The sequence below is a fragment of the Molossus molossus genome, unplaced genomic scaffold (assembly GCF_014108415.1).
Source record: "Molossus molossus isolate mMolMol1 unplaced genomic scaffold, mMolMol1.p scaffold_m16_p_23, whole genome shotgun sequence".
Lineage (NCBI taxonomy): Eukaryota > Metazoa > Chordata > Mammalia > Chiroptera > Molossidae > Molossus > Molossus molossus.
The window spans coordinates 3,581,746-3,607,690 of NW_023425359.1; the positions used below are offsets into that span (position 1 = coordinate 3,581,746).

A 25,945-nucleotide genomic window follows, 5' to 3' on the forward strand; every position below is an offset into this window, starting at 1 on the left:
CTTGCTGCTTCAGTTTGCCATGATACAGAGTAGATATTTAAGTCCTCTGACGATCCGAGTCCCATTTAGCAAGGGAATTCTAGATGTGACCCGCGTTAGTTTCGTGCCACTCGTCCGTTTAGCTTCCGTTGCAGGAGGTACTGCACGGGAAGACCTGTGACCAAGGGGATCTTAGGCTGCTGAACTGTGTTCGTCCTGATTCTATTTTTATATATACTAGTCTTTTTACTTATTCCATTACTTTTATTAACAATGACTGATAATTAATTATTAGCAGTTAATTAAACCAAGCTTTGTCTGGATCTATGGCCACAGACTGTGATCTACACCCATGGTTATTCTAAGTAAATACTTGTGTACTTTTAATGGAGTAAATCAGTTGTGCGTAGAACAGTGGCCTTTAAAAGCGTGAACTCGCCCTGGCCGGTTTGGCTCAGCGGTTGGAGCGTCGGCCTGCGGTACAGAGAGACCCGGGTTCAGTTCCCGCTAAGGGCATGTACCTCGGTTGCAGTTTGTCCCCGGCCCTGGTTGGTTGTGCGGGTGGCAGCCACTCGATGTGTCCCTTTCACATCGATGTTTCTCTCTCTCTTCCTCCTGCTCTGTCTGAACAAAAATAAAATAAAATAAAAGCGTGAACTCTATTATCTCTCTAAAACAGGAGTTAATATTTAAGGGTAGCTTGAATAAATAAGGTCTACGTAACATTATCTCCAAGCGAAAACATACTTTTGAGAATATTTTGATCCAATAAAATTAAGATGAATAAATAACACACTGAATAAATACGTTCAAGTGACTGTCTCTGTCACCTAGGTGTGCAGTTCCCTGGTTCAGTGTCGCTGAGCCGAGCTGAGCCTGGCACAGGCGAACCAGCCCGTCGTCAGCGGCGACGTCGCGGTAGCTCTCTTTTCATTTCAGTCAGAAATCTTAAGCCCCTTATGATAAAGAACGAAGGCAAAGCAAAGCCCTTCACAACATCTGGCCGGCGGGCAGCTATTCCAAGTAATGTTGTAAGAATGTAAGAGCACGTTCAGCTCCCTTTTCCTCCCTTCATTCCCTGGTACTAATCGGTTTCCACGGTCTCACGGGCTTCCGTTCAGTGCACCCCAGGGGGACTGCTCTGTGCCTCCTGCAGACAGAAAGCCCCCCGCCGGCGGCACCGCCTCATGCAGCCTGGGTGGTGGCAGCATTTTCACCAGATGCAATGTGTTCGTTCCGAAACCACCACTTCCTACCAGCCACCCGGCCAGATTCGTTCCGAAACCACCACTTCCTACCAGCCACCCGGCCAGGATGGAGGCTCGCCCCTGCCTCCCGGGCCCACTGGTCTGTCGTGAGCAGCGTGTCCTTATGTAAGTGGTTACTGGTGTGTGTGCAGGGAGAAAATGCACGGCTAAAGCCCTGTGCTATAAATCAGTGTGCAGCTCTGAAGATTTTCGGGTCCACAGGTAGAGCACGTGAGATTTATTTCAGCGTTAACTGTTCTTAGTACTTTCTTTTTTTATCCTCACCTGAGGACATTTTTCCATTTTTGTTCAGACAGAGTGGGAGGGAGGGAGGGAGAGAGAGGAAGAGAGAGAGAGAAACATCGATGTGAAAGGGACACATCAAGTGGTTGCCTCCCGCACGACCCCAGCCAGGGCTGGGGACAAACTGCAACCGAGGTACTTGCCCTTAGCAGGAACCGAACCCAGGTCTCTCTGGACTGCGGGCCAACGCTCTAACCGCCAGGGCTGTTCTTAGTACCTCTGTCAAGGGTTACTCATTCCACATTGAATACATGAACATTGAAAGTATGTACATGGTTTATTGATTTGATTTTCTCATAACATTTTAGGTAGGCTCATAAGAATCAATAAGTCTATGTAACAAACTACTAATATTTTGATTCAAGTATCATTTTAAAGACTCTTCTGATTAAAATATCTAATGAGATGATACTAAATATCCTGGATGAAGAGGTTAGTTTACTGGCCCCGACTGTTCTGTCCTTCCTGCCCTGTCATGAGCGTGGGCTCTGAGGAATGGCCTGACCAGCCGAGCAGTGAGAGTCAGAACAAGGTGCGTTGGCCTGTGCCCTTCCCCCGGACCCATTTGTGTTCTAGTTCTAGTTCTAGTTCGGCACCGAACCGTGTGTCCTACAGGCTCACAGGGAAACAGTACAGTGATGTCATGTACTTTTTAAAAATTTTTACATTAGTTTTCAAAATGGCTTTGCTTCCTACCCTCCCTTTATATGAAGCCTGTCACTTTGAAAGTCACAGACGGCAGACTGGTAAGTCCATCCTCTCCGTCATCGTTGTCACACGTTCAGTGAAAGTGACGGCCGTCACACAGGGTTCGCTTGTAACCCAGAGTCCTTCCGGGCTGAGAATTTATCATTATTACTGCTTTTAAATGTACAAATACATTCATTCACTTACCAAACAATAATTCTTACCATTTTGCTTTCTTAACTAATTTAGATTCCAGAGCATACACTCAGTATGTTGAATATTTTTTTCACTGACACTTTTTGCTTTTAAAATCAACTTGCATTTGTGTGGTGCTGGTTTTTTGTTTTGTTTTTTTGTGCTTTTGCTTTCAAAGTAGCTTGTGATCAAGGTGTATTTAAATAGAAATACAGGTAGAATGTCTGAGTCCTTTCTTCGGTGCCATCCTTGCCCCACAAATATTTTGTTTTTAATGATGCAGAGTGTGCAAATTGAACTTGAACATCTGTAACAGATACAGAAATCATTTTTATACACATTTATCAAAAAAGAAATAGAAGAAGAAAGAAAACCAAAGTGTATGTTGCCAAACCCGTGCTGCTACTTTTAACAGAGAGAAATCTGAGTTTTAAGATTCAAGTGTTCTTTTCTGACAAAGCCCGAGTCTGTCTGCCAGGCACATGGTCTCAGGCGCTGCAGCCGGAGGAGCTGTGACCTGTGACCCCTGCTGGTCACAGTGCTAGACCACCATGCTGGTCTGATGCAGGTAGGGACAGGAAGGGACGTGCTCACTCGGGTGGGCGATAGATAACATCTGGACTTTTCTGCAGGAGAAAAGGTTCTTCAGGACGACGAGTTCACCTGTGACCTCTTCCGCTTCCTGCAACTGCTGTGTGAGGGACACAACTCAGGTGTGTGCGATCCGAGGCTCAGGGTGGCACCAAGGGGAAGTGTTTGGAAGCGGTAATGACAGAGGCCTGTTAGTCCAACGATGGCTCTTCACTGCCCTCAGCAGACAGCCCGTGAGCTTCACGCTCCTGTAGGCCTGCGGCGTGATGTGCGCTGTGTCCCTCGCTGTCGCAGGCCCAGGGTAGCTGGGTTTCCTCTGCACCCGGGAAGGTGCTCCTAGTGTCCTCAGTGTCTGTGTTTCGGGGTTTGTGGACCCCGCTCTCCAGGCGGGTGTGTCCGAGAGGGCGGGAGCGAGGTGGGCATTTCATCCTTCGTCGCTGAGCAAGTCCCGAGGACAAAGGACAGAATAGCCGAATGACTGTGTCCGACAGGTGGAAGCCGTCAGGTCCCCAGGCCCAGGGTCTGGAGCTGTCAGCAACCTCCTAGACAAAAGCTGAACATTTATTTTCTGTGAAACACCTTGATATGTTTATGGGGTGGTCACTCACTTTTTATGGAAAATATGAATTACTTCATAATAAAACCACTTAGCCACCATGGTTTTGCTGGGGACATCACTTGCTTTTGAAGATATTTGAGTAACCAGTCATTTTAAACTTTGGAATGAAGCTTAATAACATCTTTTGGTCTTACGTAGATTTTCAGAATTACCTGAGAACCCAGACTGGCAACAATACAACGGTCAACATCATCATCTCTACCGTGGACTACCTGCTGAGGGTTCAGGTACGCTGCCCACGCTAGTGACCACCTGAAGGGACTGCTTTAGCTGAAATAACACGGTGGGTTCGTTGGCTGAGCTGACGTGTCTTCCTGTGCTCTGGTTTCTGACTGGTCAGGGTTTGGCAGACATTCGCCTTCAGGGTGAAAAGGCACCCTTGTCTCTGTCTGATCCTGCCTCCACTGTGCTCATTATTTTCCTTCTGTAAGTGGGGATTTTTTTCCCTACATATTTTAGCTTTGATGGCATTTTACATTTTTATTTCATTTGCAAAGCAGTTACATGCTGTGTCCTTCTGCAGTTGATGGATAAATGGGGGAGAATATTTAGGACGTTCTCAGGAATGGGAAAGGCTTTCAGACTACCTAGATACTTAAATTTAATAACCTCAGCTCTCTACAGCCATCCTAATATGTGGATTAATTTTAAAATTCAGCTTTACACTCAATCATTTAAAAATCTGTGACATTGTAGTAATCTTTTACATGTTAATGAGACTGGATCCGAAGGCGGAGACTTCCGAAATAAAGGGAGGCTATGTAACTTTTATCTCTCATTTTATGTATAAGAGAAGCCAGTATAGTACTTTGCAAAACTGCACAGACTTTCAGTACGTAGAAGCACAACACTTTTTTACTTCAAGCTTAATGGGGGAAACATCTATTTTTGAAGCAAATGTGTACATTAGGAAGAGTTGCTGAAAACATTTGTGATTTTTTTTTTTTAAATCATGCCTCAAAACCCAAATGTAGTTTACACACTAGGTCAAATTGCTTATTCATTTAGCTGACTGAAATTCCTTCAAAATACAAGTTATTGCTGGAAACATGCTGCCTGGAAAGGCTGATCTTGTGTCGTTGCCATAGTTACCAGCAGGCCAGGTTTCCTCAGGGCCAGGGACAGAGGCAGGGATGACCTTGAGTCCTCACCCCCAAATGGGAACAGCTTTGGGAGAAACAGGAGGCCAGATGTCAATAACCCCCCAAAATACTGTGCCATGATCTAATTTCTGTGCTCACATAGTAAACATTTAACTGCTTAAGGGGTAAAAATGCATTAATCTTATGAATCCTTATGTTTATGAAGTTCAAGGTCATCAGAGACAGAAGGTCATTTTTTTTTTTTAATTCTTTTTTTTTTTTTTTCCTCACCCGAGGATATTTTTCTATTTTTTGTACAGATAGAGTGGGAGGGAGAGAGAGGAAGGGGGAGAGAGAGAGAAACATCGACGTGAAGGGACACATCGAGTGGCTGCCACCCGCAAGACCAACCAGGGCAGGGACAAACTGCAACCGAAGTACGTGCCCTTAGCGGGAACCGAACCCGGGTTTCTCTGGACCGCAGGCCGACGCTCTAACTGCTGAGCCAAACTGGCCAGGGTGGTCATTTTTTTTTAATCCTCACCCGAGGACCTTTTTTTTTTTTTTTTTTGCATTTATCTTCAGATAGAGCAGGAGGGGGGGGGAAGAGAGAGAGAGAAACATCGATGTGAGAGAGACACATCAACTGGCTACCACCCACATGACCCCAACTGGGGCCATGGACAAACTGCAACCGAGGTGCGTGCCCTTAGCGGGAACCAAACCCAGGGCTCTGGTCCGTGGGCCGACGCTCTAACCACTGAGCAAACTGGCCAAGGCCAGAAGGTCGTTTTTAAAGCTACCTTCTCCACTTCTTCTCTCCAGTTGTTGCTTATGCTCGGGTGGGCATTGCCGTATTGTATGTGTAGGGCAGTCACTGGGGATTGTACTTATTTCACGGGTATTTTGGTTCACTTCCAAATCTGTTATGAGAACGATTTCCTATTGTAGATTCCCAAACTGGACAGCGGGGCCGTAGCCTCACAGTGTGCCTAACCCTGTGGCCTCTTCCAGGAATCGATCAGTGATTTCTATTGGTATTACTCCGGGAAGGACGTCATCGACGAGCAAGGGCAGCGGAATTTCTCCAAAGCAATTCAAGTAGCGAAACAAGTCTTTAACACCCTCACAGAGTATATTCAGGTAAGCGTCCGCACGTGTCTGCTGTTTGAAGGGAGAAAGAAAAAGCCTGGGATTCCCTGGGAAAACGCAGTATGTCCAAAGTACGCTCCTGCCGTCGCCCCCTTTCTGGTGGACCTCGGCTGTCGGTCCTTAGCCGGTGACAATGACAGGATTGGGTTGAGATCAGAGGGCAGTGGGAATGAGCCTGCTTCACCCTGGCGGACGGAGGCATCACGAACTCCTTGCAGGCGGAGCCGCGGTGTGGGCTGTGGGCTCGGCCTGGTCATTCGTTTCGTTGCGCCCTGGGCATTGGACGGGCAGGCACTGAACCGCCCTTCACGGTGTCCAGGGACGCCGAGGGAGACGGTGCGTGGAAGCCCTATAAAAAAGAGACCGGTGTTTAACAGCTTTAACATCTGTGTGTGTGTGTGTGTGTGTGTGTGTGTGTGATGTATAATACATGTCATGTGTAACATAGGTAAAATCCCCACTCTATGAGGAATATACCTTTATAAGTATTGGTTTGTTTGACGTTCTCTTGAGGATAAATTTGTTCTTAACATGCAATTTGGGAAAGATTTTATAAAAACCTGGGTTTTCAACCAGCAGCGCAGTGCTCTGAGCTGGGTCTGCGCTGCCAGGCAGGAGGAGGAGCAGGAGGGAGGGAGGCACAGTTTGCTTCCTTAGGCTGCACACAGTCCCGTGGGGCAGCGTGTGTAAGTGGAACAGGTTCTGCCCCCAGGTGTGCGTAGGGACAGGTGTGCTCCCTCCACGGGGCGGGGGCAGCGGAGGCTCCTGCCTTGGAGCCTCTCACGTTTCCTGCCCTCTCCCTGGACGGTGGCGAGGGTACTACTTCCCATCTCAGAATGGAAAACCACACGGGATAACTTTACATCACATCACAGCGAATTTTAGAGCAGCTTCGGTTCACTCCGTTCCTGTTTCCTCATCTCCCTGCGTGTGTGATTGCCTCATCCTCATCCGTGTCTGGAAAGACACTACTCAGCGTGAACTGTCCCGATAAATAAGATGAGCCGAGGGCATTAGCGAGCCGGCGATGCTTTGTGGAAACAGTTAGGAAAATGGCTCATATATAACGAATGAAACATAAATGCTAAGACTGGGCATTTCTTGGTTCCTAACAGAAGTCAGATTCCTGAGTTTATATAAAACTAGAAGCATCCATTCACCTTTCACTTTGTGCAAAGTTATTTTAACTTGCTATATGAACATTCAAGGGATAACCGATAAAGGAGCGTGGCTCATTATGGCTGGTTTATTTTCTAGCTTCCCATGACTCCTTGTTTATATGGCGTTTTATATAGAATAATCATTTCTGAAATACATATTTTAATAAAGACTTATTTTGGAATAATTCTAGCTATACAGAAAAGTTGCAAAGACAATACAAAGAGCTTCCCCTGACACTGACATGCTGTCACCATCTGCGTCAGGTCGATGTGGTGCGTTTAGTGGGTCAGCAGTGAGTCACCGCCAGCCTGGCCTTGACCCACAGGGAGACCTGCAGGTCCGTCACTCTGAAACAGGAGTGACTGGAACAGCCAGACAGGACTGACGTCCGCTGCATGGGCTGCGCGTTGACCCCTCGGCTGGAGAACCTCACTCCTCAGCACTGTGTCTGCAGGCTTGCCTGAGGACCCTTCCTTCCCGTCTTCCGGGTCTCTCCTGCTCTGCTTGCAGGTCACTGCAACCCCTTCGCACTTCGCCACAAGCAGCCTCATTTCAGGGGCAGGACCTGACTTCATGCGGGGGGGCCTCGGGCCAGGGTGGAGGGCGGGAGGGCAGCAGTGATGGGCTCCTCTGCCTCCCCACAGGGCTGCTGTCCCATCAGCCTCGGGCTCCCTTGGGTTTGCGCCTGTGGCAGGAGGAAGAATGGGGAGGAGAGGTCTCCCTCCAGGGCACCTGCAGGCCAGGCCCTCCCCCTGCACCCTTACTGCCTCCAGGCCTGGAAATGCCTCTTCTACTCAGTTTCAGATTATTGCACGGACTGGTATCTGACGCCTTGCAATCACAGCACTGTCAGACAGTCTCGTAGGGCAGTGTTGGGGCAGGGTAGCTCCCTCCTGAGTAGCCCACAAAAGAAACATGTTTTGTTTTGTCACTCTCTGTCTTTCACACGTTCTAATCCCAGACCTTATGCACCCGGCTTGGCGGCTGTCCTGATGCCTCCGCTGTCCCTGGTGCCAAGGGTTGGAGAAGCCGCCCTGTCCCGCTGCTGCAGGTGGAGGGGCGGGCCCCCTGGGGAACTGCCTCTCCGCTGTAGGCTCCAGCCCGCTGGTGTCCTGGGCTGGGACCTGCTGTGTCCCGCTCACTGGCTCTCACTGCCCTCGGCCCCCGGCAGCAGGACCGAGTTCTGCTGCAACCCCATCAGGGTCTGCCCTGCCGGCATCTCCCCCAGGCAGTTCCTAGATAATCTCTGGAATGTCCCCATGCTCTCTCTAATTACGCTTATCATGAGTCATTTGTCTAAAGCAAGGGATGCATCGGAAATTAAGAACTGTGTTGTATATCTGTTGTTTAAAAAATAAAATCCCTGCTATTTATTTTTCTGGTTGATGTGGGTGTGCTTACAAAACTTAGAGGTTATATAATTTTCCCCTGGGAAGTAAACAGAAATCGTGTCCACGTACACCTCCCGCCTGCTCACACAGTCTGCTGCTCACATCTTCTGAAGTGTGAGGTTAGAGCCCATGGTCCTGAATTTGGGTTTATACAGTCAGTGACTCATGTTGAAGTGAGAAACATCCAAACCTATAGAAAAATTGCAGAGTTTATTTGAGCCAAATTGACCACACATGCTGGGGGGCAGGATCGCCAATGCTCCGGGGAATGACCGGGTGGTTTCTGCTCTGCGTTTGGAGTGAAGGAGGGAACAGGGAGGACTGCATGGAGGAGGCAGCCGGCAGGCCGGGTGGGTTACAGGACAGCGTCGCTAAGGCTGGTGCTTGCTCTCTGGAGGGCCGTTAAACCTCCAAGGGGTCTGGAAAGAGAATTATTCCTGGCATCTCAAATACCTGTTGACCTCCATGCAAGACAGGGCTTGCTTAAGTCAAACATAAACCTTTTATTAGAGAAGTTACAGGCCTGGGTCGTGGCTGCCCACCACAACCTGCCCAGTCAGGAGTTCATGATCAGATCACCCTGTGGGGTTACTCTGACACTGAACTTGTCAGCTTTATTGTAGACCCCCTTATTTCCATCCACACTTATTATTAATCTCTTAAAATGCCATGGTAGTGTGATTGGTGAAACAGTTGAACCATTAAGAAAGTACTGAAGAGGATTTTTCTCTATGTAGGAATGCTTTGTCCAGGTTACTATTTAGCAATAAGAAATGTTGCTGTCTCATTTTAAACACAATCTCAGATTCTCTTTATCAAGGTAATAAATGCTGATTGATTTGACCTAACAGCCTTATCTAAATAGGAGAAACTACAGCCAGACAAAAATGAAATAAGTCACCATTTTTGTCAGTATTTTATTAGTTATGCAGAAACAGAACATGAAAATCCTTGAGAAACTTTGGGGATTTGTTATCAGATGTTTCAAAGGAGAGTGGACTTCTCTCCTGAGGGTACTGTTGCCATCACTGCACATTTCTGTTCGTTTTCTCTCTCCAGGTGACATGTTGGTGATTAGATGTGTTCGTTTTGCCCCTATTGTTGTGAAGTTTATTTTGGTGACGAGGTTGTCAGAAATGATGCTGTTGGTCTGTCTCGCTGCAGGGTCCTTGCACCGGGAATCAGCAGAGCTTGGCCCACAGCCGGCTCTGGGACGCGGTGGTGGGTTTCCTCCACGTGTTTGCCCACATGCAGATGAAGCTGTCTCAGGTAAAGTGACTGCCTTCCACCACCCTGAATGACGACAGGAGACAGTAATCATTGGCAAATTAAGCATGCTTCCTTTGTTTGAATATTACCTTTTTTTTTTTTTTTTTTTAATCCTCACCCAAGGGAATTTTTTTTTTCCCACTTTTTGTTCAGATAGAGTGGGAGGGAAAGAGAGAAGGAGAAACATCAATGTGAAAGGGACACATCGAGTGGTTGCCACCCACACAACCCAACCAGGGCCAGGGACAAACTGCAACCGAGGCACGTGCCCTTAGCGGGAACCGAACCTGGGTCTCTCTGGACCGCAGGCCGATGCTCTAACCGCTGAGCCAAACTGGCCAGAGCGAGTAAATGTGTTCCTTTAAGTGGTGGGTTTTGTTGGATGTCCTGAGAGCCGCCGTACCTGTCAGGGCGTGGGTATTTGCAGGTGTCATGTTGTGGAAAGAATCCTGGGTTGTAAGTCAGAAGCCTGTCACTCACCTGTCCCGTGAGCATGGCCGGGCCCTCCTCCCGGGTCTCCTGTCCTGTGCTCAGCGAGGGCCCTCACCCCTTCCCGGCCTCAGCAGGAGCATATTGTAGAGGTCATCAAAGCTGGGCACTGCTTTAAGTGGTCTGTCCTGACAGACACCTGTTGCGACAGGGAAGAGCCAGTGTGAACTGAACTCCACTTTCATCTGAACAGAGGTGACCGGGAGTTCTAAAGGGAGGGGAGGGGGGAGCACAGGCACCCAGGAGAGTCAGGGAAGTGAAAACCCACCCGGCTTGGTGGTAGCAGTGCCTTGAGGCCCCCTGGAGGTTACAGAAGTTAGGCTCCTGCCCTTCCTCGGAGACGGGGGGACAGAGGCCAGGCCTCGGGTGTTGCCTGGAACAAGCAGTAAACTTTTTGGCAGCTTGACTTCTCTCAGACGGGCACCCTGTGGGGCTGGGTCCTCCCAGGGGTGTGGTCTAGGGCTGGTACACACAGGTGTGTTCAGGTCTCTGCAGAGCAGCACTGAGCAGAGGGCTGGCTGGTGCTCCATCAAGGAGAGAAGGCGGAGGAGGCGGCCGTGGCATCTCTCGCAGTACTTGGTCAGTAGGTGGTGTAAGCCCACAGCACAGTTCTCATTCCGTTGTACGCCCACGTCGTGTTAACTCCTGGTGCTGCCTGGCAGGGTTCACAGTCGGAGACTCGTTTAGAAGAAAACATCCCATTCTTCCAGCGAGGTGGACATTGGGCGTCCTGTGTGGCGAATCCCAGATGAGGTGACGTAGCGGGGGTGCGCTCCGTGCGTCCAGGCACCGTGGTGTCCAGAAGGCCACATGTCATGTGAAAGGATTTCTTTCATCGTGAAGAAATAAAAATAAAACACCCACAACATTTTAGCAGACGTAGCAGAGAGTTTACTACAGCTGGTAAATGAGATAACTGTGCACTGTGAGTGGAGCTAACACGTACGGACACTCAGTTTATCTCGTGTCACTTACATGCCTGTTTAATTCAGGACAAGGTAATTTTCACAAAATCCACACCACCTTTGTATAACAAGTTAGGAAAAAAAGCCCTTACAGACTTTCCTGTAACGGAGGATGTGGGGTGTGCACGGAGCCCCGCCCTGCTCCTGGGTGCTCCTTAGACTTGCTGGTGTCCGTGGAAACACCAATGAACAGGAGTTGGAATCAGCTGTAAATGCTCTTTAGTTCTGAGGTGTATGTTTTTTTTTTGTTTTTTTTTTATCCTCATCCGAGAACATTTTTCCATTTTTTGTACAGATAGAGTGGGAGGGAGAGAGAGGAAGGGAGAGAGAGAGAGAAACATCGACGTGAAGGGACACATCGAGTGGCTGCCACCCGCACGACCAACCAGGGCCGGGGACAAATTGCAACCGAGGTACGTGCCCTTAGCGGGAACCGAACCTGGGTCTCTCCGGACCGCAGGCCGACGCTGTAACCGCTGAGCCAAACTGGCCAGGGCGGTGTATGTTTTTAATATGATACATGCTTATGTTTGGCTTCAGTTCTAGGGCTCTGGGAAGTGGCCACTGGTGGGCGGCGCCCTCCGCGGGAAGTGACCACCACTGGGCGGCGCCCTCCGCGGGCAGTGGCCACCGCTGGGCGGCGCCCTCCGCGGGCAGTGACCACCACTGGGCGGCGCCCTCCGCGGGCAGTGGTCACTGCTGGGTGGCGCCCTCCGCAGGAATGCTGATGTTGTCGCTGCCCAGTTGCCTGCTGTTGTCTCAAATGCCGAATGTTACTGTTTTCAGGATTCCAGTCAAATTGAGCTACTGAAAGAGCTCATGGACCTTCAGAAGGACATGGTGGTCATGTTGCTGTCCATGTTAGAAGGTAGTTTTGACCTACTTTTATTTATATTTATGTATTTATACTGTGCACACTCACGTTGCCTTTACTCGTTTCCCTGAAGGATCACCATTTCAGCTGCAGAGAATAGAGCTTCTCTGAGACGTGGCAGATGCCTGGATTTATGGGGCGATACAGTCTTTTCTCAAGTTAGTTTTTGAAGCAGAAACCCTACCTGTCTCAGGTTACTGTCTGCGGGATGAAGCCTGTAGCACTTGATACTTCCCTTTCCGTCCCTGGGCTGCCCAGGAGCCCGTGCTCCCAGCCGGCTGTGTGCAGAGTTACTTGCTTGTCATCAGTGGGGACTATAGACATTTGGATAAAGTCCAGTCTGAATTGCTGCTCTGAGCTGTAAGTCCAGGTTCCCAGCATCCTCAGGGCACTGCCGGAGGTGGGCAGCCTCGTCCTCCATTCCACAGCCCTCAGCCCCTCAGCCCTCCCTCTCTCTTCTCTTCTCACCTTCTTTTCTTTGCTGTCGCGTTTCTCTTCTGAATCAGGCTGGAAGCAGCATAGTGGCCGAGAGCTCGGTTCCTGGAGCCCCCTACCTCAGAGCTCACATCCCTCCTTCCCCGTCTGCCGCCTGACCCCTGACAAGTCCATCTCCAAGTTCAGGTTCCTGTGAGGGGAGACAATGGCAGACTGATGAGGGAGCTCAGCGAAATCTCGTGAATGTGACCAAAACAACTGAGAAGTGTTTGCTTCCATGCGACCTGCCTTTTCCCTTAACCCTCCCGAGCTCCGCGTCTCTGTCCACGTCAGCCCTGCACTGCAGGGCTGCTCCTTGATTGCGAGGCAGGGTACGCCTGTGCTAGGACTTCAGCGACGCACCATCTGCTCCAAACCCTTCGTTGGCAGCAGCTGCTTTATTTCCCCAGCAGAGGGGCCTTTCACCCTGACCTCATTTCAGATATTAGTCCAAATAACAATAATCATAATAGCAGCAGCAACCGTAGTCGTGAGAGCTTAAAAGTAACCTCTTATAACGTACCAGCACCTGCTCGAAGTACTCATTTCTCCCTGATATGAGGTTTAAGAGTTTGGCATTTTCATCATCACTTTTCCAATGAGGGAAGTACCGTGCAGAGAGGCTGACGCTCTGCAGAGGCAGGTTGCTCGCTGGCCGATGCCGGGGCCTGCATTCCACCCGCCAGGTGCCTTCTTCGCCCCTCGGTCACCACCTCCCAGAGGGACTCCCCCCTCACTGTGCGTCCTCCTCTGTCATCGTCTATGTTGCGTGGCACACTCTGTTCAAGAAATAAACACATTCCATGACTCTGTACTTTAGGACAGCACCTAATTTCTCAAGCTTATCAGTAACCTGCCATTTATAAACATTCTGGACCATGAAGAGATGCTTTACATTTCAAATCAGGAAGGGCATGTAACTGCTAAACCTCAGTTTCCTCAATATTGAAATCAGAATGAATAAAAAGCCCCTGCTTTCCAGACATGTGAACATCAAGTAAGGTGTTATCCATGATGAATGATTTTTCAATCCTAAAGGGCTGTGTAAATGCTCATTTTTATTGTTAATGAGAGACTGGATTTCAGTTTCTGGCTTTAGGATATGAATGTTTGCCCATTTCTTTATCTTTGACCAACTCGAGGAGAAAAGGCCAGCTTTTGTTCAAATACTCTTCTATAATTATTAGTCTAATTACTTTGTAAGTCTGGTTTTGCATGTGCAGTTGTCTAATTTTTCCTGAGATGCCATGTGTTGGGAGATGCACAAGGATCTGACAGTGTGTAAGATCTGCATGTCATTGGCTCTGCAGACACTGGTTCTGTCGGGAGATCATTATGAGTAAGTGCACTTCTCTACCCCAGGTAACGTGGTGAACGGAACCATCGGCAAGCAGATGGTCGACATGCTGGTGGAGTCGTCCAACAACGTGGAGATGATTCTCAAGTTCTTCGACATGTTCTTAAAACTAAAGGACTTGACATCTTCTGATACATTTAAGGAATACGACCCCGATGGCAAGGGGGTCATTTCCAAGAGGGACTTCCACAAAGCGATGGAAAGTCATAAGCACTACACGCCGTCAGAAACCGAGTTCCTCCTGTCCTGTGCAGAGACCGATGAAACCGAAACCCTCGACTACGAGGAATTTGTCAAGCGGTTCCACGAGCCCGCGAAAGACATCAGCTTCAACGTGGCCGTGCTCCTGACCAACCTTTCGGAGCACATGCCCAACGACCCGCGGCTGCAGACCTTCCTGGAGCTGGCGGAGAGCGTGCTCAGCTACTTCCAGCCCTTCCTGGGCCGCATCGAGGTCATGGGCAGTGCCAAGCGCATCGAGAGGGTGTACTTCGAGATCAGCGAGTCCAGCCGGACGCAGTGGGAGAAGCCCCAGGTCAAGGAGTCCAAGCGGCAGTTCATCTTCGACGTGGTCAACGAGGGCGGCGAGAAGGAGAAGATGGAGCTGTTTGTGAACTTCTGCGAGGACACCATATTCGAGATGCAGCTGGCGGCCCAGATCTCAGAGTCGGATCTGAACGAGCGGTCAGCCAACAAGGAGGACAGTGAGAAGGAGAAGCCGGAGGAGCAGGGCCCGAGAATGGGCTTCTTCTCCATTCTGACCGTCCGGACGGCCCTGCTGGCTCTCAGGTACAACCTCCTGACCCTTCTGCGCATGCTCAGCCTGAAGAGCCTGAAGAAGCAGATGAAGAAGGTGAAGAAGATGACGGTGAGGGACATGGCCGCGGCCCTCTTTGCCTCCTACTGGGGGCTGCTGGCGAGCCTCCTGCACTTCGTGGCCAGCGTGCTCAGAGGCTTTTCCCGCATCGTGTGGAGCCTGCTCCTGGGGGGCAGCCTGGTGGAGGGCGCGAAGAAGATCAAAGTGGCGGAGCTGCTGGCCAACATGCCGGACCCCACGCAGGACGAGGTGAGGGGGGACGGGGAGGAGGGCGAGAGGAAGCCCCTGGAAGCCGCCCTGTCCTCGGAGGACCTCACAGACCTGAAGGAGCTCACGGAGGAGAGTGACCTTCTCTCGGACATATTTGGCTTGGATCTGAAGAGAGAAGGAGGGCAGTACAAACTCATCCCTCATAACCCGAATGCTGGCCTCGGCGACCTCATGAGCAACCCCGTGCCCATCCCCGAGGTGCAAGAAAAAGCTCAGGTAACTAATTTCTAAGTTGCAGCAGCTTCCTGGTCCCAGGCGGGCACCGTCAGTGAGCTCCCGGGCCCCAGGTGGGCACCCTCGGTGAGCTCCCGGGTCCCAGGTGGGCATCCTCAGTGAGCTCCCGGTCCCCAGGCGGGCACCGTCGGTGAGCTCCCGGGCCCCAGGTGGGCATCCTCGGTGAGCTCCCGGGCCCCAGGTGGGCATCCTCAGTGAGCTCCCGGGCCCCAGGTGGGCACCCTCGGTGAGCTCCCGGGCCCCAGGTGGGCATCCTCAGTGAGCTCCCGGGCCCCAGGTGGGCATCCTCAGTGAGCTCCCGGGCCCCAGGTGGGCACCCTCCGTGAGCTCCCGGGCTCTAGGTGGGCATCCTCAGTGAACCCCCGGGCCCCAGGTGGGCACCCTCAGTGAGCTCCCGGGCCCCAGGTGGGCATCCTCAGTGAGCTCCCGGGCCCCAGGCGGGCACCCTCCGTGAGCTCCCGGGCCCCAGGCGGGCACCCTCCGTGAGCTCCCGGGCCCCAGGCGGGCACCCTCGGTGAGCTCCCGGGCCCCAGGCGGGCACCCTCGGTGAGCTCCCGGGCCCCAGGCGGGCACCCTCCGTGAGCTCCCGGGCCCCAGGCGGGCACCCTCGGTGAGCTCCCGGGCCCCAGGCGGGCACCCTCCGTGAGCTCCCGGGCCCCAGGCGGGCACCCTCCGTGAGCTCCCGGGCCCCAGGCGGGCACCCTCGGTGAGCTCTCGGGCCCCAGGCGGGCACCCTCGGTGAGCTCGGGGCCCCAGGTGGGCACCCTCGGTGAGCTCTATGTTGATGTTTGTACTGGCACCGGAGTTGGATCCACACATGACTGGAGGTTCCAGAGAGAACTGGGGTTGGTCAGGAAGGCCAGCCTTTGAAGATTCTTTACAGGTGATTGAATTATCTCAAAATACTCGGTGTGAAGGGCTTGCCCAGAGGACGGCAGGCGATGACCAGGCAGGCACTGCATCCACAGGTCCTTTCTCTGCATTCTCCGCGCGTCTGACACGGGGTGTCAGCGGGAAAGGAAACACGTGGAGACTGTGTCCAGTGCTCTCGAGTTGCCTTAGAGTGATTAGAAAGAAAACTAACCAACCAGACAGTTGTTCGGTGTTGGTAGTGGTAGAGGTCTCCCGCGTGGAGAGAGGGAAGCATCAGTGTGGTCTGGACAGCGGTTCGAGGAGACCTAAAAGGGGGATCCTAGGTTGGCCTTGGGGGTAAGATTTAGCAGGTGATTGAGGTCGGGATGGGTGTTTCTGAAACGAGAGGAAACTGGAAGGCAGCCAGGAAGGCGCACCACTGCTCTGGGAGGTAAGAGTGCGAAGGGAAGCAGGTGGGCCCTGTCTCCACAGAGGCAGAGGGGTCGTTTGAAGGTCACAGTTTGGCACCTGGGCACAGGGCTCCCTAAACTTGTCCAAAGGTGATGTGTGACCTGCTTTTCTTTCCCCCGTTCACTTTCAAGGAACAGGAGGCAAAAGAGGAAGAAAAGGAAGAAAAAGAAGAAAACAAATCGGAACCCGAGAAAGCTGAGTATGTGTGGTTTCTGTTACTTCCCTTGTTTCCTGTGCTCTCTTCAGGGCACAGAATGGAGACCTCTGCTCAGCACCAGGACCTCAGTGCTGGGGGCATCCGTGTGGGTGCCAGGTCGGCCTCGTCCTCCAGCCCGTCCCACTGTTTGTCCCGAAGCAGAGAAGCCCCAGAGGTCCCTGCGATGCTCTCACAGAAGACCGAGGGCTCGGTTCTGGTTTAACTGCGCATGTGATTCTGTCCTTGGGAAGAATGCTGCTGCTGAGGGTCTTTGAGAAGTGTGTCCCTCAAAGCTAGTCCAGGGCCACACACAAGAAACACACAGATTCCTGGGCCCCGCCACAGAGATGCTGGCTCAGCAGGTCTGGCGCGGGCCTCAGGACTCGCCGGCAGTCCTGCAGCACAGGTGCAGCGACAGGAAACAGCTGGAGATGAAGCAGGGGGGAGGTGTCCCTTCCTCCTACCCGTGGCTTTGTGTTCCAACTGAAACCTGCACCTGCCCCAAGTCTAATAACTGGGGAAATCAGATTTTTAAGTGCCTGATAGTGCAGCTGTTTGCACATGGCACTTTCTTTTTCTCCTCTCTTCGTTACTTTCTTTGTTCGTTTTGTACCGTCGTCACGGACCTTGTGCTGTGGGGCTGGTGTGGACCGGCCCTGGACGAGCGGTGTGCAGGGCGGCATGTGGCGGGCAGCTGCTTCTGTTAGAGACAGTGCTGGGCGAGCCTCACGTGGGAGAGGTTAGGTGGGCTTCCGTGTGCATGGGTTTGAGTGTGTGAGTACATGCACGTGAATACTGTCCGGAGCACTGGCATCTGCAGGCAGGGGTGTAGGTATAACACGTCAGTGCTTCTAATTTCATTATCATCTGAAAAATTAATAGACTGACATCCTTCACGTATGTGCACAACCAAATGCCAGTGTCTCTGACGTTAATCCCTAAGGGCTCATCACTGTTAAAGATGGAGCATTAACATCGTAATTTAAAAACAGGTTGGAGGTTCTCACTGTTACTCTCTCCAGGGGAATGTCTTGTTGCACAGTCGGAAGGGAGTCATGTGTGCAGTACAAATGCCTTTCCATGGGAACATCACAGAATCACCTGGGGGAGGCCGTGATCACAGAAATCCACCCCCCAAGTCCAAAGTTCAGAGCAGTATAGTTCACGGGAAGAGAAAGTTGTCAAAAACGAGACTATGTTGGTTCATTTGTATACTTCGGCACGAAACCTGCGTGTCCGTTCGTTTCTGGATGGCTGTGTTCATTCCTGCGTTCACAGGGGAGAAGATGGAGACAAGGAAGGAAAGGCCGAGGACGAGGAGGGCAGGCAGAAGCCCCGGCCGGTCCGCACGCACAGATGCGGGGAGCCCGAGGCCCCCGAGTCGGCCTTCTGGAAGAAAATCATAGCTTATCAACAGAAGCTGCTAGTAAGCCCTTTCAGAGTGAATGTTGATGTGATGACCTTAATAACTGAGGCTCAGCAGATCTTCATGGGCTTCCTTGGGTGGCAGTCGGGTAACCAAGTCAGCCCTGCAAGTGCGTTTGCTTTGCTCCCATGTTCAAACCCATGACCACTGCACACAGTCACATAACCCGAAACTGTGGGGCTTAGTGGCGGCCAGCCTCCAGGGTCTTCCCGCAGATTCTGAGTCCGGCGCACGTCCCGAAGCCCCACCTGCAGGACACTGTGGTCCGCCACATTCGTGCGGAGCTTTCAAGGTCACACTGATGCTCCTGAACAGACCACTCAGCTCTGTCTTCCAAACGTGTGGAGTCCGCCCAGCTTTCTGCCTCCTCGGCTCGGCCCGTCCCAGCCCCCACCACTCCTGTCATGTCTCTCCAGCGGGTCCCTTGCTGCTACCCTGGCCTCTCCTCTATTTTCCACACAGATGCTGGAGTCTTTTCAAATCAGAAACTGATGATATCAAGCCCTCTTCAGATCCTCCTGGAATAAAATAGTTCCAATTGTGATAAGAGTCATAACAAACTTTTCTCCATTAACATATCTGATCCTCATAGCAAACTTATGAGAAAGGTTCTGTTTTATCTGAACATCACAGATGAGGGAAATGATGCTGCCGCAGGGATTACGTTGCTTGTGCACACCCCCCGCGAGGCCTCAGCAATCACAGACCCCACGCAGACTCATTGGAGGCCTGCAACCCTCTGTCTCGCTCACTTGTCCAGCCGCAGCCCTTCCCAGTCCCTCCTGTCTACCTGGCTTCCTTCTTTCTACCCTCGGAGGCACCCCGGACGGAGCTCAGCTCACCCCGCAGGCCCCTCCCCCGGCACTCCGCTGTGCCTCAGTTCTCCTGACTTGTTCCCCTGTGGTATTCAGGCCTCTGCTCACATGCCACCTTCCCGGCCCCCGTGTAAACAGCACCCCCATTCCCTAAGCCTAACCGGATGGGTTTTCTGCACAGCAATGCGCGTCCCCTGAGTTACGTTGTCGTCAGTGGTCGTGCTCCTTCGTTGTCTGCCCCGTGGTGGCCAGATTTTCTGATCCAGTTGCGCCCCGGTCTCCACGGTCTCTAGCACGGGGCTTGGTGCACACTGGGTGCTCAGGAAGTGGTTTGGGGTAACTGGGTGAATGCTTCCTTCATTGTCTGCGAATTCCAAGTCTCTTGATTCAGTGACCTTTCCATTCTTTTCACCTGCAGAACTATTTTGCCCGCAACTTTTACAACATGAGAATGTTAGCCTTGTTCGTCGCATTCGCGATCAACTTCATTCTGCTCTTTTACAAGGTGCGTGGCCTCCGTCTTCTGAAACCAGCACGACGCTGCAAACAGGCTGAATAGAGTGTAGGGTTTCACAGACCCCGAGTGAGCCCCACTGGACCGATTCCAAAACGCGTTTTGATGGAACAGAAACCTAGGGCTCAGGCCAGTCCCTGATTGTGAGGCGGGGGGCAGATTTGTTCCCCAACTCAGGGTGCAGTGTGGTGCCCTGCGGCAGGGTTGCCGGCACCTTCCCAGCCCGTGGGGCTGAGCAGCCGGCTGGTGGCTCAGGGTCACATTCCGTGCTCTGGAGCACGAGAAGGCGCGCGGCCGCCTCAGGTCCCCGAGCGCTGGTCCTCACGGTCAGTCAGAGGAATGGCTCACGGCTGTTTGTCTCTTTGCTGTGCGGGGCTTCACGTCCGCTATTTGCGGGCAGGCCTGGGTCCCGTGGTTTCTTGTTGACCTGATGCCTCAGAGGAAGTGAACTGACCGCACTATCAATGGTTCGGATCAGGTGTCCACTTCTTCTGTGGCTGAAGGGAAGGAGCCGCCCGCGCGCAGCCCCAGCGAGAGCGTCCGCGTCAGCAGCCTGGACCACGGCTCGCCCGGCGTCCTGGCCGTGCACTACGTGCTGGAGGAGAGCAGCGGCTACATGGAGCCCACGCTGCGCATCTTGGCCGTGCTGCACACCGTCATCTCCTTCTTCTGCATCATCGGCTACTACTGCTTGAAAGTAAGGCGGCAGGGCGCAGGCGCCGGGCTCTGGGCTCTGCTCCTGTGCCTGTGGGTCGCAGGTTGGACTCCTGGGGAAGCGGATTCTGAGATGGGAATTGTGTGCACGGAGTTTATTCGGGGATGTTCCAGAGATGAACACTTGTGGGACATTGGGAGGGGCAGGAGGCAGCGGAGGGAAAAGTGGGGCTACAGTGCAGACACGGGGCAGCACAGGCCTGGCTCTGGGACGCTGTGGTGACAGCAGGTTGTCCTGGCTGGGACTCGGGGCCATTTGAACTGCACATCCACAAAGCCCTGGCCGCTGGCTGCTTTGGGAGGGGTGCGACCTTGGGTGGTCTTCTTGTGCCTTCTTTCACGAGTTGGTAATTGTTCACGTAATGGCCAGTTTCACCTGTAACAACCCCACAGATGTGACCCAGCCACTGTATTTCCTAGGAATGCTCCCGTAGATTGGGGACTATAGAAACAGGTCCTCAGACCTCGCAGTCATGTTGACGGGCTGATGATCTGCTGCCATTCGGCGCAAATGCTTTTCAGTTTGTCCCCTTGCCCCCAAAGATAAGGCAGCTCCCAGGACCCCTGCAGGAACAGTATCATTTGGTGACAGGCGGGCACTCGGGAGGGTGTCTGAGTGGCAGGGCTGCCATTTCCTTCTCAAACCTCTCATCTTGTCCCAGCAAGACACCTTGCTGTCCCGCCTCCCTGCACCTCCCCTCGCTGCCCCACCTCCCTGTACCTCCCCTCTCAGCCCCGCCCTCCCTGCACTGCCCCCTTGCTGCCCCACCCTCCCTGCACCTCTCCTCACACCTCTCCTCGCTGTCCCGCCTCCCTGCCCCTCCCCTTGCTGCCCCGCCCTCCCTGCACCTCCCCTCGCTGCCCCGCCCTCCCTGCACCTCCCCTCACTGTCCCGCCCTCTCTGCACTGTCCTGCCTCTGCTGTTCAGAGGGGAGCTCCTCATGGCCCAGGGCTCTGGGAAAGACCACAGTGCAGAGGTTCCTCAGAAACTCCTCTCCACCCCTGTTTCTTGTTCCATGGAGGGTCTTCTCTGAGGCTTCCGGAGTGTCTGCATTTTGTGTGAAGTTTGCTTATGAGAAGGGAATCAGTATGTTCTGGAGACATTTTGAAAAAATGGACAGTTTTCCTGATCTTGAAATTCAAATTATTTCAAAGTAACATGTGGGCACACTGAGCAAAGGATTCTTAAATAAATTTCTCAAATAAAATTGCATTTTTTAAAAGCATGCTCTCTGGAACCTTAGTAACATTGTTACATTTTATTGCCCCCATTTCTGCTGCATCATCTGCATGTATCTATAGCATTCCAGAGAAAACCGTTTCACGTAATATTTTTCTCTTTAATGTTTAAAAGTGACCTCATTAGTGCAATTATCCATGAACTTCTATGTGTTTAAACACACACACACACATATTATATATGCATGTATATATGAAATATCTATTCTGTCTCCTGTTTTTCCAGATGCTTCTTCCTCCCTAAATATAGCGGACTCATTTTCACTCCATTTTTATCGTCCTGGATGTAACATGGGGACGATTTCTTTCCAAAGCTGTTTTGTAATGACAGTGACCACAGGAGATACAATAAATGTGAACCGATTTAACGTGTTTACTTTTCAAATGTAGGTCCCGCTGGTTATTTTTAAGCGTGAAAAGGAAGTAGCTCGAAAATTGGAGTTTGATGGGCTTTATATCACAGAACAGCCTTCAGAAGATGATATTAAAGGCCAGTGGGACAGACTCGTAATCAACACACAGTGAGTAAAGCATGTGAGACGTCCCCGTGCTCAGTCCTTTGCGGAGCCGCCGCAGCTCTGCGAGGACTTCAGCAGAGGTGACTAAGGCATGTGTTCAGCCAAGAGAATCGAGAGGCGAAGCGCCGTCCGCCTCCGGTGGGCCCTCATTGTTTGCTGGGCTCCGAATTCCTCAGTCAGAGGGGCCTTGAGCCTGTCCCAAAGCCCTGGTGGACTTCCCTCCATCACCCAGGGTTCAGAAAGGGCGCAGCTGGGGCTTGGACCTGCAGTGCGGGCTTATCTCACCCAGAGGCACAGAAGCGAGAGCTGGTCATTAAGGTAGGCGCTGCAGCCCCACCAGCAGAGACACCGGAGTTCACACTTCCCTGTGCTGCGTTGTAGTCTTCTAGCTGGTGCCAGCAGTCTGGCAGCAAACTGGCCGAGCATCCTGGGGTGCGAGCGAAGCCAGGAAGCACACTTTTCCACACCAATTATCTCGCCTTGTAAGATCAAGACCACCCTCCTCGCTGCTGGGCCAGGTGTAAATCCACCACAGGACATAATTCCCCACCCCTGAGTGAGGCAGTCTGCTCGGGGTAGTTGCCGGCATCGTGTTGGGGTCCATGGTCTGAGTTTGCTTCAGCATAACTGGTGCAAATGAGATTTCTTTCACTTCATAGGAAAAATAATGACAGATTTCTAGAGACTTTAAAGACAATCTGTATATTGACACATAAGTAAATGAAAAACAGAACAGTCAGCTTCCTAATAAATATGCTCCTTTTCTTCTCCAGTAAAATATTAGCCCAGTGCCTTTCTGTGAGTTGCATGTACATAGAGGGTGGGTCAAAGTAGGTTTATGGTTGTGAGGATGTGAAGCACAGAGTTCATCCTTGTATTATTATTTACTAATCATTGTAGTATTTATCTGTATTATGACTGTAAACCTACTTTTGTCCACCACTGTATTTATTTATTAACATTTACAATAAAATTTGATGTACCCATGTTGTAGAAAAATTGTAGGACAAGATGGGAAACAAATTCATTCTAATTTTCATGAATAGAAGAATATGTTTACATATTATTTTAAATATTTTGTATATTTCAAACAGTATGTTGTTATTTATCATATTTTAAAATTATACTCTTTTATTTCTTTGCTTTTTTATCTTTTAGGTCATTTCCCAACAACTACTGGGACAAATTTGTTAAAAGAAAGGTAATACTTGTTAGAAGGAACAGACTCATTATTTTTCCCCCAATGTGCAATTCAGATTTGAACCGATGCAGTTTATATGGAGAATGAGGTCCTGGGGTGTGTGTTCTCTGCCTGTTAACATCATTTCAAAGCACAGTGGCATTGAACACGAATGTCAGCACTTACATGTGAGATCCCCACTCTGCAGCTGTAAAATGTGTGAGCGCTGCTCCATCTGCCTGTGCCCTGGCTCAGGTGACTCAGCTTTTAATGTAGGTGGCCTTTTTGTTTTTTAACTTTTTTCCTCTATTGATATTAAACAGAAAGGGAGAGGGAGAGAGAGCTAGAAACATCGATGAGAGAGAACATGGACTGGCTGCCTCCTGCATGCCCTGCACTGGGAATTGGGCCCACAACCTGGGCATGTGCCCTGACCGGGAATCGAACTGGTGACCTCTTGGTGCATGGGTCAACGCTCAACTGCGGAGCCGCACCTGCCGGGCTGTGTGGATGGCTTTTTAAATGAAGCAATGCACGCAGTGGTACCTGCACAGTAAGAAGTACTGCAGTCGTTATTTTCTAGCTCCTACTACTCCTGAGCCCCTCTGGTGGCCGACCCGACTGCACCACCCCTGTGCCGTGAGGAGCTCAGCTCTAGCCTCACAGTGCGGAGGCAGTGGCCACAGCTGCTGGTTTAAAGTGATTTCTCTTCGATTCCCCCAGGTCTGTGCTACGCACACGGTGGCTGGTGACAGGCAGGCGCAAAACTTTTGTAACCAACTTAAGGGCAGATACAGCGCTTGCTCCAGGAGTTTAAGTCAAGTACATCATTGAGCGCATTGACTTTTAATTTTTATTATTATTTTATTATTTTGTTAATCCTTACCTGAGAATATTTTTTTTTAAGATAGAGTGGAAAGGAGGGAGAGAGGGAGAGAGAGAAACATCAATGTGAGAGAGAGAGACATCAGTTGGTTGCCTCCCACACAACCCCAACTGGGGCTGGGAATCGAACCTGCAACCCAGGTATGTGCCCTTGACTAGGAATCAAATTTGTGATGCTTTGGTCTGTGGGCAAACGCTCTAACCACTGAGCAAACTGTCCAGGGCTGACTCTTTATTTTAATAAGAAGACTTTCTAGCTGAAAGAAGCAGTGTGTCTGTTGATTTTTATTTTGGTGCAAGTGTTGACCTTGTGACCTGGAATTCTGAGTAGCACTGAATGACTGCTTAAGCCAAAGCTTTGAGGGAATCATTTTTAAAAAATGGATAATTTAAATATTTTGCTTTCATTAGTTAACAGAATAAGGAAGCCTCTACATTATTAAAGCAAGAGTTTCTGTGAAGAAAACTACATGTTTAGAGTCAAATAAATAGGTAAACTGTAATGGCAGTTCTGACTATTCATGGCATTTCCCCTCCAGGGCAGGGGTGAGGATACAGTCCACAGAGCAGCCCCGCTGAGCCCAGCCAGTGTTAGTGCCATGAGAATAATGAAACACAAATTGTCTTAATTACCTAAGCAATCTGTGTTCATAGGCTTTTTAACTACCATTGTTTTAGGTTTTCTCTTCATTGGCCTGATTGTATACACTCAGAGAAGGTCCTGCTGACACTTTCTCTCCTTCCGTCTGCATCTTCCTTCATCCTCTCTAATCTCTCACTTCCCCTTTTCCCTTTGCTTTCTTTCTCTGCATCCTCTTCCTTCTTTTCTGCCCCCTCTCCTTTGTTTATTATGTTTACTCTTGTATACCATTTTCTCACCCGAGGATATGTTTTTAATGATTTTAGAGAGAGGAAGAGAGAGAGAGACTGACTTTGATCGGTTGCCTCCTATACCCGCCCCAACTGGAGATCGAACCCACAACCTGGGTATGTGCCCTGACCAGGAATTGAACCCACCGTCTTTTAGTGTACGATACTCCAACCAACAGCCACCCTGCCAGGGCCGTTTCCTCCCACGTTCACTTGTTCGGGGCGTCTGAGATGGATCTGAAAACACGACACAGGCAAATCAGGCAGAGGGGACAGGAGAGAGGGGCCTGGAGCCAAGGGGGCTGCTAAGACATGATTCTAATGATGCACACAGAGTCCACGCTAGACAGGTGTTACACTGAGGACCAGAGGGTGGTGACAGGTTCCAGGGCCCGGTATTGAAGAACTGCTGGAGTCAGGATAGTGCTGGGAGGGTCCAGACTCAGGGGTGCCATCGCTGTAAGGGCCAGCTCAGTGGCATGCAGCAGTCTCTGCAGAGGACGTCTGGCTCTGCCCTGTGCTTCCTGACCCCATCTCGTCCCAAGTTAGCCTCTGGGGCATGTTAACATTTTGTAAGACACATTTCTTTCTTTTTATTTTATTTTATTATAAAATACTTTTTATTTATTTTACCTGCCTAAAGGCAGATCTCTTAAGTTTTAGTTATTGCTCTTTTATCAAACATAAATTTTGTTTTATTATTAATGTATTTTTGTTACAGATGTTTCTCCTTTTCCCCCATTGATGCCCTCCTCCCTATCCTGCCCCACCCCAATCATTGTTGTCTTTGTCCATGGTTAGCACACATGCATATAAGTTCTGTGGTTTATCTCTTCCCTTCCCCTTGCCCCCTTTTCTGAGGTTTGTCAGACTGAACTCTACTTCTATGACTCTGGGTCTGTTTTGTTCATCAGCTTATTTTCTTCATGATTTTCCACAAATAAGTGAGATCATGTGATATTTGTCTTTCTCTGTTTGGCTTATTTTGTTTAGCATAATACTCTCCAGGTTCCTCCATGTCTCAAAGGATAATAGATCTTTCTTTCTTAAAGCTACATAGTACTCCATTTTGTATATGTACCACAGTTGTTTTATCCATTCATCTACTG

At 50.7% G+C, this 25,945-nt stretch overlaps 1 protein-coding gene across 1 annotated transcript in view; it reads left to right on the forward strand.

Moving 5' to 3' along the window:
• The window catches only part of RYR2 (ryanodine receptor 2), a 450,374-nt gene that overhangs the window by 392,425 nt on the left and 32,004 nt on the right, over window positions 1-25,945 (forward strand). The window contains exons 85-96 of the mRNA XM_036277752.1: window positions 3,044-3,124; window positions 3,760-3,848; window positions 5,718-5,846; window positions 9,572-9,676; window positions 11,917-11,998; window positions 13,841-15,138; window positions 16,611-16,678; window positions 17,954-18,101; window positions 19,335-19,421; window positions 19,909-20,127; window positions 21,774-21,904; window positions 23,060-23,102. Coding sequence (XP_036133645.1) covers window positions 3,044-3,124; window positions 3,760-3,848; window positions 5,718-5,846; window positions 9,572-9,676; window positions 11,917-11,998; window positions 13,841-15,138; window positions 16,611-16,678; window positions 17,954-18,101; window positions 19,335-19,421; window positions 19,909-20,127; window positions 21,774-21,904; window positions 23,060-23,102 — 2,480 coding nt within the window. The remainder of the gene's footprint in view (window positions 1-3,043; window positions 3,125-3,759; window positions 3,849-5,717; window positions 5,847-9,571; window positions 9,677-11,916; window positions 11,999-13,840; window positions 15,139-16,610; window positions 16,679-17,953; window positions 18,102-19,334; window positions 19,422-19,908; window positions 20,128-21,773; window positions 21,905-23,059; window positions 23,103-25,945) is intronic.